At 41.4% G+C, this 13,824-nt stretch overlaps 1 protein-coding gene across 5 annotated transcripts in view; it reads right to left on the reverse strand.

The window, feature by feature from the left end:
* The window catches only part of FXR1 (FMR1 autosomal homolog 1), a 69,815-nt gene that overhangs the window by 34,080 nt on the left and 21,911 nt on the right, over positions 1 to 13,824 (reverse strand). For all 5 annotated transcript variants that reach the window (XM_075068373.1, XM_032783891.2, XM_032783897.2 and 2 more), the window contains exon 3: positions 7,242 to 7,335. In XM_075068373.1, the coding sequence (XP_074924474.1) occupies positions 7,242 to 7,335 (94 nt within the window). The remainder of the gene's footprint in view (positions 1 to 7,241; positions 7,336 to 13,824) is intronic.

The following is a 13,824-nucleotide window of genomic DNA, read 5'->3' on the forward strand; positions in this document are numbered from 1 at the left end:
TAGTAGTGTATGCTACTTAAAAAATAACTTAAAAATAGTTATGCTGAAAGAAAGAATGATAAGACCTTAATCTTGCAAAGACTTACAGACATACTCAACTTTATTCACAAGTAATTTTTCCATATTTTCTCCTTTGCTCTGGCTCTCGTTTTATTTTACTGTTAAGATTTCATGGGAGGTTCAAGTACTATGTCTCTCCTTAATACACAAGTGTTTTTACTATGGAAACAATTCAAAACCACTGAAGGCAAATGGAGTTTATCCATTAACTTCAACGAGGGCAGGATCAGGACCTAAATTTGGGAATTCCAGATTTAAACAGCCAATACAAAACAAATTTTTTTTAAACAAACGTGTTTTTAAAAAAATAATAATGTACTAGTAGCTTTTAGTTCAAGTTCTACATTGTTTTAACTCTGTTATTCTGACACAAAGACTAAGGCCTTGTCTATACATACGAATTGTACCATTTTAACATTACCAGTATAGTTAAGGTGGAATAAAACTTCTAGCATGAAGACAATTATCTGGCATAAATATGCTTATGTCCAAACAGAAATAGTTATGCTGATACAAAATCTGTGTGTAGAGCAAGGCAAACATCAGTATTATATTACACACTGGATACTTACCATGCAGAAGAACTAAGTATTTCTAACTGGCCAAAGCTGAAAGCAGCAAACACTTAAGGTTTTTACAGTACTAGGAACTTGATATATAAAAGTACTGCAATTTCTATCTTCATTTGGCAGACATAGTTTGCTACCTGAAAGGATGTTTTCAAATATTTAGAAACCTGAAAATAGTAGTTTTTCAATAATAATTCTGTTCTCTGTTTAGCAAACATGTTGTTTTGCTTTATTTTTAGTACTACTGCAGCCAATTTTTAGTTCAATTTATGCACCAGCATAACCTTTCATATTAGCTGTGCAGGAGGAGCAGGAGGGATTTCAAACTCTTTTGGTGTATCTGCATAAAAACTTGGCATGTGTTTCATTTTTCTATTAATTTAATTTGTGTGTGAATATATTGCTCTGGAAAAGATGTCAGATCAGCAGTCCTGGAAACCATGGAACAAGCAGGATAAGCAGCAGCAGTAGCATTAGTTACACTACCCCAGCAACATGCTTACTCCCTGATGTGAAATTGTCATCACTGAGAATATGAGATGAGGGTAGGTGAGTTTTTATGGTTCAGTCAATCACTGGCCTTTGGCTGAGGCTGTTGCTGAGAGCACCAATTGATTCTAAAGGGTATTTTTTATTGATGGTCCCTCTTATCCATTATTAAATAAACTCTGAATCTTGCCAAATTCGTTTCCCAGAGGCCACTGCAGCTTTTAGTCATTCTTGTTTTAAAAGGTTTATTTGAACTGGCAAGTTAGAAATGGAAGACTCCATATTCTACTATTAAATGCTCTTTTAATCATTCCTGCTGGTTTGGTTTAATACACACAGGCAGTGCTCCTTTAAAAAAAAAATTTAAAGAGAAATAGAATGTCGTAATTGTCAGAATGTACTGTGCTGAAAACACAGGATATATCATAACTCAAACTGGAATGCCACACTGTTATACATGACCTCTTCAGTTTCCTACCTACTATATACAAAGACAGTTTTATTTATTTGCAGCAAAACTCACTAGGGAAGCCACATAATTAGGAGGTCTGTCAACATCCCTGTTTTTCCAGCAAATTACAACCCAAATAGTATAAATTTATTACAGTTCAAGAAAATTTAAAACTGATTTCCCAGGTAATTGCAACTTAAATCCAAGTTCTGTCTTGGCACTATACAATCTATTTCAAAATATCAGCAGATAAAATATGACTTCCACTGTAGTATTTCGTCTATAGTAGAGTTTATATGCTGTCACCATATGTTTTTACATGTGCACAAAGAAGTATGATTATCCAGCTATTCTACAGTCATATTAAAGGTTTGCCCTACAAGAAATGCATGTTATAGGGCAAAACCTGTTTTAGACACAATCCTGCGGCAGACTATTTGCACAACAGATACACCTGCCTCAGTTTACCATTCAGAGTCCACAATAATCCCACAACAAATAATATCCTTTCTTGGGGCTACTTATAACTAGCTCAAATAATCTCCAACAAAAGTCCCAAACTAGCCAATTTCTTACACCCAGCATATACAGGTGCTTAAAACCCCATTCTTCCTCTCTGATGGGAGTCCCATACTCCAGTGTCTTCCACCTCGGCACTTCATTGCTCTTCTCATGTCCTTTTACCAAGACAACCACCCCTGCCCTTCCAGCTAGAGTGCAACCATGCTCATCCCAATGAGAACCCATCCCCAGCCTCTCTGCTGGGAGTCTTTCAACTCTCTGACTCCAGCTCTGGGCTCGTGGAGAAGTTGGACGGTAAGCCCCTCCACTGCTTCCCTGCCTTTGGCTTGCTCTAGCTCTTGGCTTTGGCTCTCCAGAGCCAAATGTTAAAGTCTCACAGAGGAATCAGCTCCCAGACCAGAGAAGGATGGAGATGAAGAAGCTCTTTTAAGAATCTTGCTACCATGCCACTGGAGAAGACTGATCTTCCCTGAATGAGAGAGGATGAAATGCTGATACTAACTGCCAGATGCACTCTCAATAAGCTAAGCTAAGATGACTGAAGGTGCAGCAAGTACTCCAAGATGTCCTGGAAAGAAAGCTGCATAGGCTGAATTCCACAGGCCAATGGCCACATCAAAAACTGCTTCTATTTCACCAAATAAGCCATTCTGGTAGAAGGCTTTCTACTGTTGAGTACTACCATCTGTACAGCCGCTGAACACTGCTCTTTCTCCTCATTCACCCATAGAACAGCTATGCCTTGAGAGGAACGAGCAAGGGAGGCTGAATTGAGAGCGTGAAAACGTCAGAGAACCAGCACTGCCTCACATATGCTAGGGCAATGAGAACAAGCTTGGCCCAATCCGTCTTCAGCTTGAGGATGACTTGTGAGATGACTGAGATCAGAAGGAAAACATACAGGAGAGCCGACTGCCAGCTGAGGTGAAAAGTGTCAATTAGGGAGCCCAGACTAAGGCCCACTTGAAAGCAGAACAGACATTTCCTGTTGTCCCTCAGAGAAAACAGGTCAATTATCAAAATGCCCCAAGCTCTGAAGATGACCTGGAGGACACCTGGCCTCAGGGATCACTTGTGACTCAGAAAAAAAACATTCCTACTGAGATGGTCTGAGAGATGATTCTGGACCCCTGGCAAATGGTTGGGTATCCGAGTGAAACTCTCCTCAATGCAGAACTGCCACAACCTGATTGTTTCTTGGCAGAGCACCCCTGAGTGTGTTCCCCCTTGACTTCACATAATACATCACAGTGGTACTGTTGGTAAGTATGTGAATCACTAAGCCCCTGATATGGTCCAGAAAAATGTGACAGACATTGTAGATGGCCAGAAGCTCCTGCATTTTGATATGCTGCAAGGCTTCCTGCTTTGACCACGGACGCTTAACTTTCAGTAACCCCCGATGTGCTCCCCAGCCCATCAAGGAGGCATCACTGACAACAGACCTGGACTGGATGAAGGGATGACAAACATTCTCCAGAAGCATCCACCACTCCAAGGAGTCCAGGACCAGTGCAGGGAGATGAACCAATTTGTACAAGGGGTGAAGAGTTGAGACAATAAGTTGTCCTGAGCCACATATGAAGGGTCTGAAAACACAATTTTGCAAACTGGACCACCTGCGTGCAAGCCGACATGTGGTTCAAGAGCCCCAGGCACATCTGAACTGTCCTGGAAGCTGAGACTGCAGACTGAGGCAAACGTGGCAAACTGCCTTAAAACGGTTGGTGGGCAAAAAGGCTCTTGAACTCATTGTCTTTTCGGGCCCCAATGAACTCTATTTTCTGAGCGTGAACCAAAGTTCACACCCCAATACTTAGGCTGAGACCCAGGAAGCCAAACAAAAAAAGCCAGGGGAAAGTGGACCTGCTTGAGGAATAGTATCTTGTGAGAGGGGGCCCTGAAGAGAGACTGAAAGGAACTGTATGGCATAGCCCAATCTGATGGTGCTTAGGACCCAGCTGTCAGTGGTGATCGAGCCGCAACCATTATGAAAGTCAGCCAACTTGTCCCCAAACAGAGGGAATGGGGGAAAAGGAAGCAATGACTAGATCACTGTTCTGGAGTCAAAATGGATGCTTGGGGGGCACCTGGAGAAGGCATGTCTATTGGCCAAACCCCAGACTTGAATGCCTCCTCCTCTGGGACCTATGCCCCTTCCTGGGATAGTCCTGTTATCTCAGGGGAGGGAAAGCTGCCAAAATGTGCACTACAGACGATACTGCTGTTGACCACCATAGTGGTGGTCTCTGCACTGCCAATGTGTACACCCCCAACGGCCACAAGATAGTCCTACAGTCCTTGAAGGAGTGAAGAGTTCATCCTTGTACAAAAAAAACCACCCAGGAAGCAATTAAAGTGCAAATCCTCTATAGCTTGCTGCACATCAGGAGCAATGGCCAAATTCCGCAGCCAGCACACCTTCTCACGGTCACTATCGAGGCCATTACTCTGGCCCAACTATCCCTGGCGTCCAGTGCGGACTGCAATTAAGTCTTAGCCACCCATCAGCTTTTGGTGATAAATGCCCAAAATACTTCCCTGGAAGCTTCAGTCAGCTGGTCTGCAAATTTAAGACATAGCCAGCCAGTTCACAAAGTCTTATTTCGACAGCAATGCCTACTGGTTAGCAATCCACATCTTTAAGGAAGAAAAGGTGTAAATTTTCCTATTCATCACGTCCATCTGTTTAACATGCATAACCTTAGAAGTTGACTTAAATCTGCCCTGCCAGGCTCCATCATTCACTGTGTTTATGACCAGGGAATTTGGGGAAGAGTAGGTATAAAAACCCTCAAATCCCTGCACTGAGACAAAGCAACATTTCTCCAAGCACTTTGCAGTAAGTAGTACTGAAGCCAGCATGCTCCAGAGAACCCTAACAGGCTCTAGGAGCGCATCGTTAATAGGGAGAGCTACTCTCTCAGAGCAGCTGCAGAGAATGGTACAGGTCTCTGACCTCTGGGTGTGGTCCTGGAGAGTGGTTAATGGAACTTACTCCATCCCAAGCACCAGCATTCACACCATGGTAGTATGCGCTCCTTCTGCAGGAGACAGATGAGTCCCCATGCGAACTCGAGAGGCCTCGATCAGTCTTATACAACCTTTTCGTCAGTGCACTCAACAGGAGTGACTCCTCTGTCTCTTCAGAGAGACAACACTCTTGGAACCCAAAGGGAGCCTCCGATCTGATTTAAACCTCAGTGCCGAAGCAGGCTGCATGGAGTGTCCAAGTCGGCTGCTTTAGACAAAGAACCCTCATCACCTGAGTCCATTTCGTGAACAATTTGCAAATCAAACACCGTTCATGTGGCTCAGCCTAAGCACAGAGGGCACTATGTGTGGGAATCAATTGCCGGGGATCGCTCCTCCATATAATGGACAATGTTAAATCCTGGTGAGCATATCACCAGGGGAATACTTAAATGAAAGTTAATTAACGCTCATTCTAATTAACACTATACTAAGAGTACTAATTAATTATGTACAATTAGAAAAAAAGTCACTAAGGAATACAGAGATTGTGAGGTTAAGAACCACACAGAGCTCCAACTCCAGCCATGAGTGGTAAGAAGGAACTGAGGGATGGGGTCAAGGCAGTGCTGCCTCATTTAGCATGAGTGTTGCCTCCTACGGGTACTGATAGGCAAAATTCTCTGGCTCCAGTGCACTGGGCGCACACAGACACCTAAGTAGACTACAAGGCTGGATCTACTCATAGAAGAGAACCGTAGTCAAATATGTTTAATACAAAAGATAACTTTAAAAAAAAGGAAACCTAACCTGGACTCCCAAAACAATATTTTTCACAGTATATTTTCTCTAGCAAAATGTTTTACATATTATTTATTAAAAGAGCAAAACAAGACATTCATTATAAAATTAACTTGAATTTGAAACATTTTCACAGCTTTCTAGGACACACAAAGCTTGTTTATACAGCGAGTTACTGTGCAGCAACACAGCGTGTGAATCTACAGTACACAAGCTTGCTGTGCCCTAGTTCACCGTGCGGACACTACCACAGTGGAGTGAAAGTCCTGGAGAGAGTGGGAGTGGAGGGTGTGTGATGGGTTTTTTTGTCATATCTCAAAACACACAGATTCCATGAACATGGACATTTAAAAAAAAAAATCAAACTATAAAACACACAAACAAAAGTCAACCTATTTCAAATGTTCCTCACTTTAAATTTACTGAACACAAGCTTCTTTCAAATTTGGCTTTATCCTTGAATCGACCATAAATTAATTTAGTCATCCAAGTGCAAGTTTTCAGATTCAAACTCATAGGGAAAACTCTTCTTCTTCCACATTTACATAACTCAAGCAGAGATGAGCTGTGGTTGCTCAAACTTTCAAAAAACAAAATCATCCCTTTGCTGAGATAAAACACGGAAAAATTCAGCTCCAAGAGAATGGAAGCTGGAATTCAATTTTTAACTACGTGAGCTACTCAAGCACAATATAGTCATACATAACTGATATACAGTTTCAGATTTTCACACACACACTAACCTCAATACTACCTAAGTGAACTAGTAAACAGTGTGACATTTTACTGGTGAGGAAACAAAGTTTAAGGACCTGATTCTGCACCACTGAATTCAACTGGAATTTTGCTATCGACCTCGATAGGCACAGGTTCAAACCCTAAGGGCAAGTCAGAGGTACAGTCAGGATCAGAAATCAAGTTCCTAACACAGCTGGTTCTTTTTGACCAAAAATGGCTTTTTAATTAAATGGAAATTTTCAGTAGGAAATTTGTTTTGTTGAATTTTTATGGGAATGGTAAGATCACCATTTTTGATTATCATCAGTTTCTGAGCAAATATGAAAAGCTCCATGAAATTTTTTAATGAAAATGAGAAAGGTTGTTTCCCATGATTTTTTTAAACTGAAAATACATTTTTCAACCAATTTCTTCTATATTGTAACTTCTAGTTCATAACCATATTCCATCTACTTGACTATTCTATCTTTCAAAAAGTACAACCATTACTAGTGACAGACACTACATATATTAGATGTTCACTTTTAAAGCTTAACTCTACTTTTTCTTGTGACTAGAATCAGTATTAACATTATCCGGTCTGAACAGTCACTTCCACAGGTGGGCAAGCTAGGAAGAAAACATGAGAATCAACTCACCTCCACTTCATCTCCTTCTCCTATTTCTTTCTTGATATCAGGTGGAGGTGGTAATCTGACTTCGTTAAAAGGAACCTGGCGCTCTGGTTGCCAACTGAAAGTTGAACAGATATTCCATTGATTATTTCAAGAACTAATCCTGGTCTGGCAAGCCTTAAAAATATTCACTGACAATTCATTCTTAAAATATGTTCACTGTTTAAAATTCAGTTCTGATTATTAATTTATAATTTGTATTGTGGCAGTGCCTCCAAGCCCTCGCTGTGAACCAGGATTCCATTGTGGTAGGCAGTGTAGAAACACAGAACAGAAAGATTGTTCCTGCTCCAAAGAGTTTATAATCAACGAAAGTTAAATTTCTAAGAATTTTAGTAATAAAATTATTTTTTGAATTGACAAGCAACTTGGAAAAAATAGTTCTCTCAAACTTTTACATGTAACTATAGTAAATACAACACAGAAGGAATTAGAGAAAAATAATTCTTCAATATTTTTTCTGTTTACTTTTGTGCATTTTATATTACTTTACATATAATCCATCTCATTCTTCCCACATGTAGTCAAGTCAGTTTCTCCCTTGCTGAAAAAATTCTTACAAACATCAGAGGAACAGAAAAAGCCTCCTGATTTTTTTAAATTCAGGATATAAATATTTAAAAGACTGTTACAGCAAAAGCTGAATTTTTTAAATTAATCAATTAAAAAACCCTCAAGCTGACATTACCCCTCTAAATTTTCTCAACAAACCTTTTAAATTTCCTCCATAAATACCAAGTGAACTAAGTAAAAACTATTTTATGACGTACTTTACCCTCACTGTTCGTGCTCCCCAGGCCTTTATATATATTTAAATATATCCAGCTAGCTCGGCATGAGGTCCTTGCACACCCCGAACTTCCACTGATTTCAATGGGTGTTTTGCTAGATCTGGCTCTTAATAGCACATTATTAGATTCCTACATACCAATTTCTCCTCTTAAAAACACAACTGGCAAGCAAAGATTCAGTTTAGGATATGTCCACATTATTTTAAGAATTATGCTGGTCAAGAAACTGTTTTAGTCCCAGTTGTTGCTAGAAGGTGTCTAGAATGGTATCCCTGACAGTACAATAAACGATCTTCCTCCGATAAAGAGTGGTTACTTACCTTACAGTCACTGTGATTCTTCAAGGTGTTTGTCCACATAGATCCCACTTTAAGTGGGCATGCAACTCATATGCATTGGATCAGAATCTCTGAATAAGTCTCTCTGGGGGTCTCCTATGCCCTGTATGTCCTTGTAGTTCCCCAGCCCCCAACCTATGGCCATAATGGGAGGAGGGGTCACAACCATCCCTCAGCTCCCTCGTTAAGTGAGAATACCAGCTAATAAAGACTCCAAAAAAGTAACGTTAAAGGAAAGGCTGTGCACATCCACATGGACAAAACATCTGAAAGAACCACAGTTACTGTAAAATGCCATTCTTTCTTCAAGTATTTGTTCATGTTGATCTCCATTCCAGGTGACTAGCAAGCAATGCCCATCTGGAAGGTGGGTGTTACAGTAAACAAACAAACAAACAAACAAGCCTGTACCAGTTTTGCCTCTAATCTGGAGGCTAGGTCCATAGCATAATGTTTAACAAAAAACCAGGGGATTACTTCAGGTGGCCATTTATTTCAGATAAAGAGCTATTTTTGAAATACAGGGTAGTAGCCTATTTTAGGTAGCACAGAGTAGCAGATTCAGCCTTGATGTTAGGAGGAAGGAGCACGTCTGCCAGCTGGTAACAGAAATACTGTGTAATCCATCCAGGTAGTCTCTGTGCCGAGATGGCTTGTCCCTACGTTGCTTAATGCAATCAAGAGGCAGAGAGATACCATTTTTAGACTATCACCCTATCCAGATAAACCTACGGCTTCAGTAATATCCAGAATGTGAAGCCTCTTCTCCCTCAGAGTGGTGTGGGTTTTGGAAAGGAAAATGGACTGATTTATTCAGGTCAGTGGATCTCAACCTGCAGCCCTCTTGTGGCCCAATCAGCACACAGCTGCGGCCCATGTGACATCCTCAGGGTCATACAGGTAGTATATATACTGTGTGGATGCGGCTCACATAACATATAGAGAGTTGCATATGCAGCCCACAATGGTAAATGTGTTGAGAACCATTGGTTTATGTGAAACAGAGAAACAATTTGGGTAATAAATGTAGGTTGAGGCTTCCACACTCTTATTTCTGTGGAATATGATGTAGGGAGGGTTGGTCATAATCTCACTCAATCTTCTTGCTAATATAATAGCTACCAGAAAACTGTCTTGAGAGTAAGGTGGTAAAGAGAGCAATCAGAAGGCAGCTAGGAGGTGGGGGGCTGTCCTCTGTAATGTTGTTACGGACACTTATATTCCAGGAAGGGGCAGGCTCTCTAAGTAGTGAATAAGTATGGATCAACCTGTTACAAACTTCAGAACAGCAGGATGAAGGAATACGGAGATTGACTGAACTGGAGAGTGACCTACTGAAAATGCTATCTAGAGAACCTTGACTGAATTGACAGAATCACAAGAACTTTAAGCGCAGAATGTAATCAAGAATCTTGGGAATGGGAACCTTCAGAACATGCAGATTGTTACAAAGTTGCCATATCGAGAATCTCTTCCATTTGAAAGAACAGATTTTCCTTGCGAAGACTTTCAGCTCTACTGAAAAATCAGTTGACCTGCACTGAACAGTATCTATCAGTGGTGCTTAGCCAGCCAACATCCAGGATTTTAGGTGTAACGACTTCAGGCCCAGGTGGAGAACCTGACCCTGATTAAGTGATATTATTGTCTGGCAGTGTAATTAGAGGTTGAGGTGACATTTGAAGGAGGAGATCTACCAGCCAGAACTGTCTAAGCCAATAAAAGGCACTGCCTTTTGTCCAATTTTACTTATTATCTTGGTTATCAGAAAAATCAGCAGAGATGTAGATAAAGAAAGCCTTGTTTTCAAGATGCGAGAAAAGCATCCTGTATGGATCCGTGACTTATACCCACTCTGGAACAGAATTTTGGACCTTCAGTGTTCTCTCTTTTGGGTATTCCCATCCTGGAGTTTTTTGCCAACCAGTGAAATATCAGAGAAAGGACAGATATTCTGGAGGTATCACTCATAACTGGTTATAGATTACTGGCTAAGAAGATTCATTAGTGTATTGCTGACATCTGGTAGGTGAAGGGGTATCAGAATTATCCCATGTGTCTGGCATCAGTTACAAAGCCTGGTGGAATCTAGGCACAGGTGCGATAAGTGAGTACCTACTACTTTACACAGTGCATTGCAGACACGTCCATGAGAATCTGTATGGCAGAACTTTTCAAGGTTGTTAAGAATGGCCTGCAAAAGCCTGACTGCCCAGAGCTCCAACACATTTACATGCTCTGGACACCAAACTCCCCGTATTTGAAGGTCATCTAAGCATGTGCCCTATCCTGCTCCTGAAACATCCACAATCACTGTCTTTTTGATGAAGGGATGGAAAAGAGTATAGTTCTGCAAGTGTGCCAACATAGTGATCCCACCATACGAGATAGAATGGTTATCAATGTCCATATAATGTCAAAACGGACAACATACCAATCCGCGCAAGCCTTGTAATGGTACAAGATGAAGTCTGGCTACAGAGGTCATCAAAAGTAATTCTGACATGCAACCCATGAGTTTTACACAAGTCATGACCATGACTGATTGGTTTGCTTTGATACTAGGGAGTACTATCACAATGAAGTGAAATTTCTCCTCAGGGAGGGGTGCTCTTACCAATTCTGAGTCTATTAAAACCCTTATGAACTCTTATCAATTGAGAACAGTTGAGGCATGATTTCTTGCAGTTCATCATCATCGGGCCTAAACCTCTGAATAGGTCAAGGATATGAGATGGGACTGCGAATACTTCTTGATGAGACTGCCTTTGATCAGCCAACCATTCAAGTACGAATAGATGTGAATGCCCTGTCTCCCCAGATGTGCAGCTGACACCGCAAGGCAATTTGTGAAAACTCTCAATCCTGTGGAGGGGCCAAAATGATAGAACTTTGTATTGCTAGTGATTAGGTCCCTCTAGGGAATCATAGGTACTTCCTGTGGACTGGATGGACTGCAGTATGGAAGTATGTGTCTAGAAGATCATGGCTTTGGAAAATCATGGGAGACAGGAGAGATTCCAGAGACTGGAAAAGGGCAAATATAGTGTCCATCTATAAAAAGGGAAATAAAAACAACCCAGGAAACTACAGACCAGTTAGTTTAACTTCTGTGCCAGGGAAGATAATGGAGCAAATAATTAAGGAAATCATCTGCAAACACTTGGAAGGTGGTAAAGTGATAAACAATAGCCAGCATGAATTTGTAAAGAAGAAATCATGTCAAACCAATCTGATAGCTTTCTTTGATAAGATAACGAGTCTTGTGGATAAGGGAGAAGCAGTGGATGGGGTATACCTAGACTTTTGTAAGACATTTATTCTTATCAATAAATTAGGCAAATACAACTTGGATGGGGCTACTATAAGGTGGGTGCATAACTGGCTCGGTAACTGTACTCAGAGAGTAGTTATTAATGTTTCCCCATCCTGCTGGAAAGGTATAACAAGTGGAGTTCCGCAGGGGTCTGTTTTGGGACCAGCTCTGTTCAATATCTTCATCAATGACTTAGATATTGGCATAGAAAGTACGCTTACTGAGTTTGCAAATGATACCAAACTGGGAGGGACTGCAACTGCTTTGGAGGACAGGGTCATAATTCAAAATGATCTGGAAAAATTGGAGAAATGGTCTGAGGTAAAAAGAATGAAGTTTAATAAAGACAAATGCAAAGTGCTCCACTTAGGAAGGAACAATCAGGGCTGGTCTACACTACGGGGGAAAACTGATCTCAGATACGCAACTTCAGGTATGTGAATAACATAGCTGAAGTCGAAGTATCTAAGATCGAATTACTCACCATCCTCACGGTGCAGGATCGATGTCCGCGGCTCCCCATGTCAACTCTGCAACTCCATTTGGGTTGATGGAGTTCCGGAATCGATATAAGTGCATTCGGGGATTGATATATCGCATCTAGATGAGACGCGATATATCGATCCCCGAGCAATCGATTGCTACCCGCCTATACGGCGGGTAGTGAAGACGTAGCCTCAGTTTCACACATACAGAATGGGAAGAGACTGTCTAGGAAGGAGTAAGGCAGAAAGGGATCTAGGGGTTATAGTGGACCACAAGCTAAATATGACTCAACAGTGTGATGCTGTTGCAAAAAAAGCAAAACATGATTCTGGGATGCATTAACAGGTGTGTTGTGAGCAAGACCCAAGAAGCCATTCTTCCGCTCTACTCTGCGCTGGTTAGGCCTCAAATGGAGTACTGTGTCCAGTTCTGGGTACTGCATTTCAAGAAAGATGCGGAGAAATTGGAGAGGGTCCAGAGAAGAGCAACAAAAATGATTTAAAGGTCTAGAGAACATGACCTATGAAGGAAGGCTGCAAGAATTGGGTTTGTTTAGTTAGGAAAAGAGAAGACAGACAGGACATGATAGCACTTTTTGGGTATCTAAAAGGGTGTCATAAGGAGGAGGGAGAAAACTTGTTCATCTTAGCCTCTAAGGACAGAACAGGAAGCAATGGGCTTAAACTGCAGCAAGGGAGGTTTAGGTTGGAAATTAGGAAAAAAAACAACTATGGTTTCAGCCCTGGAGCCTTGAGTGATTGCATGGTACTCGGTGAATGTGTGAACAGAGGCCCAAGCGGCCACGCTACAAACCTCTATCAGAAAATTGTTGAGGAACACTATTGAGGCACTGTGAAACATGCTCTGATGTGCATAGGAGAATGTGTTCTCCAAATACGATAGCACTGTTGAATGCATATGGAGATTCAGCTAGTCAATCTTTGAGTGAATACTGCACAACAAAAGGCTAGGAAATTTCCAGAAAGGTTTGGTCTTTTCAAGGTAAAACGCTAACGGCCTGCCAGATGTACATGTGCAAGACGGTCTCTGCTGGAGTCTCATGAAGCTTGAGATAGAACGTCGGAAGATGGATTGGTTGGTTTGTATGAAAGGATGATGTTATCTTCAGTAGAAATTTTGAATGTGGGCATAGCGTGACCTTATCTTTGAAGAACATTGTGTAGGGAGGATTGGCCATAAGCGCCCCAATCTCACTCACCTGTCTGGCAGAAGTAATGGTGATCAGAAAGGCCACTTTCATGGATAAATGCAGCAGGGAACAGGTGGCTAAGGGTTCAAATGGCAGTCTGATGAGGCATTTCAACACCAGATTCAGGTCCCAGGCCGGGGTAGGTTGGTGAACTTCTGGGTAAATGTTCTGGAGACTTGAGAGGAAGTGTTTAGTAACTGGGCGTGCAAAGACCAAGCTCCCACCAATCTCATGATGGAATGCAGTAACGGCCGCAAGATGGACTTTGATTAAGCTTGTTGCTAAACCTGAACATTTCAGCTCCAGTAGGTATTCCAATACTAATGGTAGCAGTGCTCTGGAGGCTGTTGAGTGTTTTTCTTGACACCAGGAGGAGAATCTCCTCCATTTTTGAAAGTAAGTATTG

The sequence above is a fragment of the Chelonoidis abingdonii genome, chromosome 8 (genome assembly GCF_003597395.2).
Source record: "Chelonoidis abingdonii isolate Lonesome George chromosome 8, CheloAbing_2.0, whole genome shotgun sequence".
In the NCBI taxonomy this organism is placed as follows: domain Eukaryota; kingdom Metazoa; phylum Chordata; order Testudines; family Testudinidae; genus Chelonoidis; species Chelonoidis abingdonii.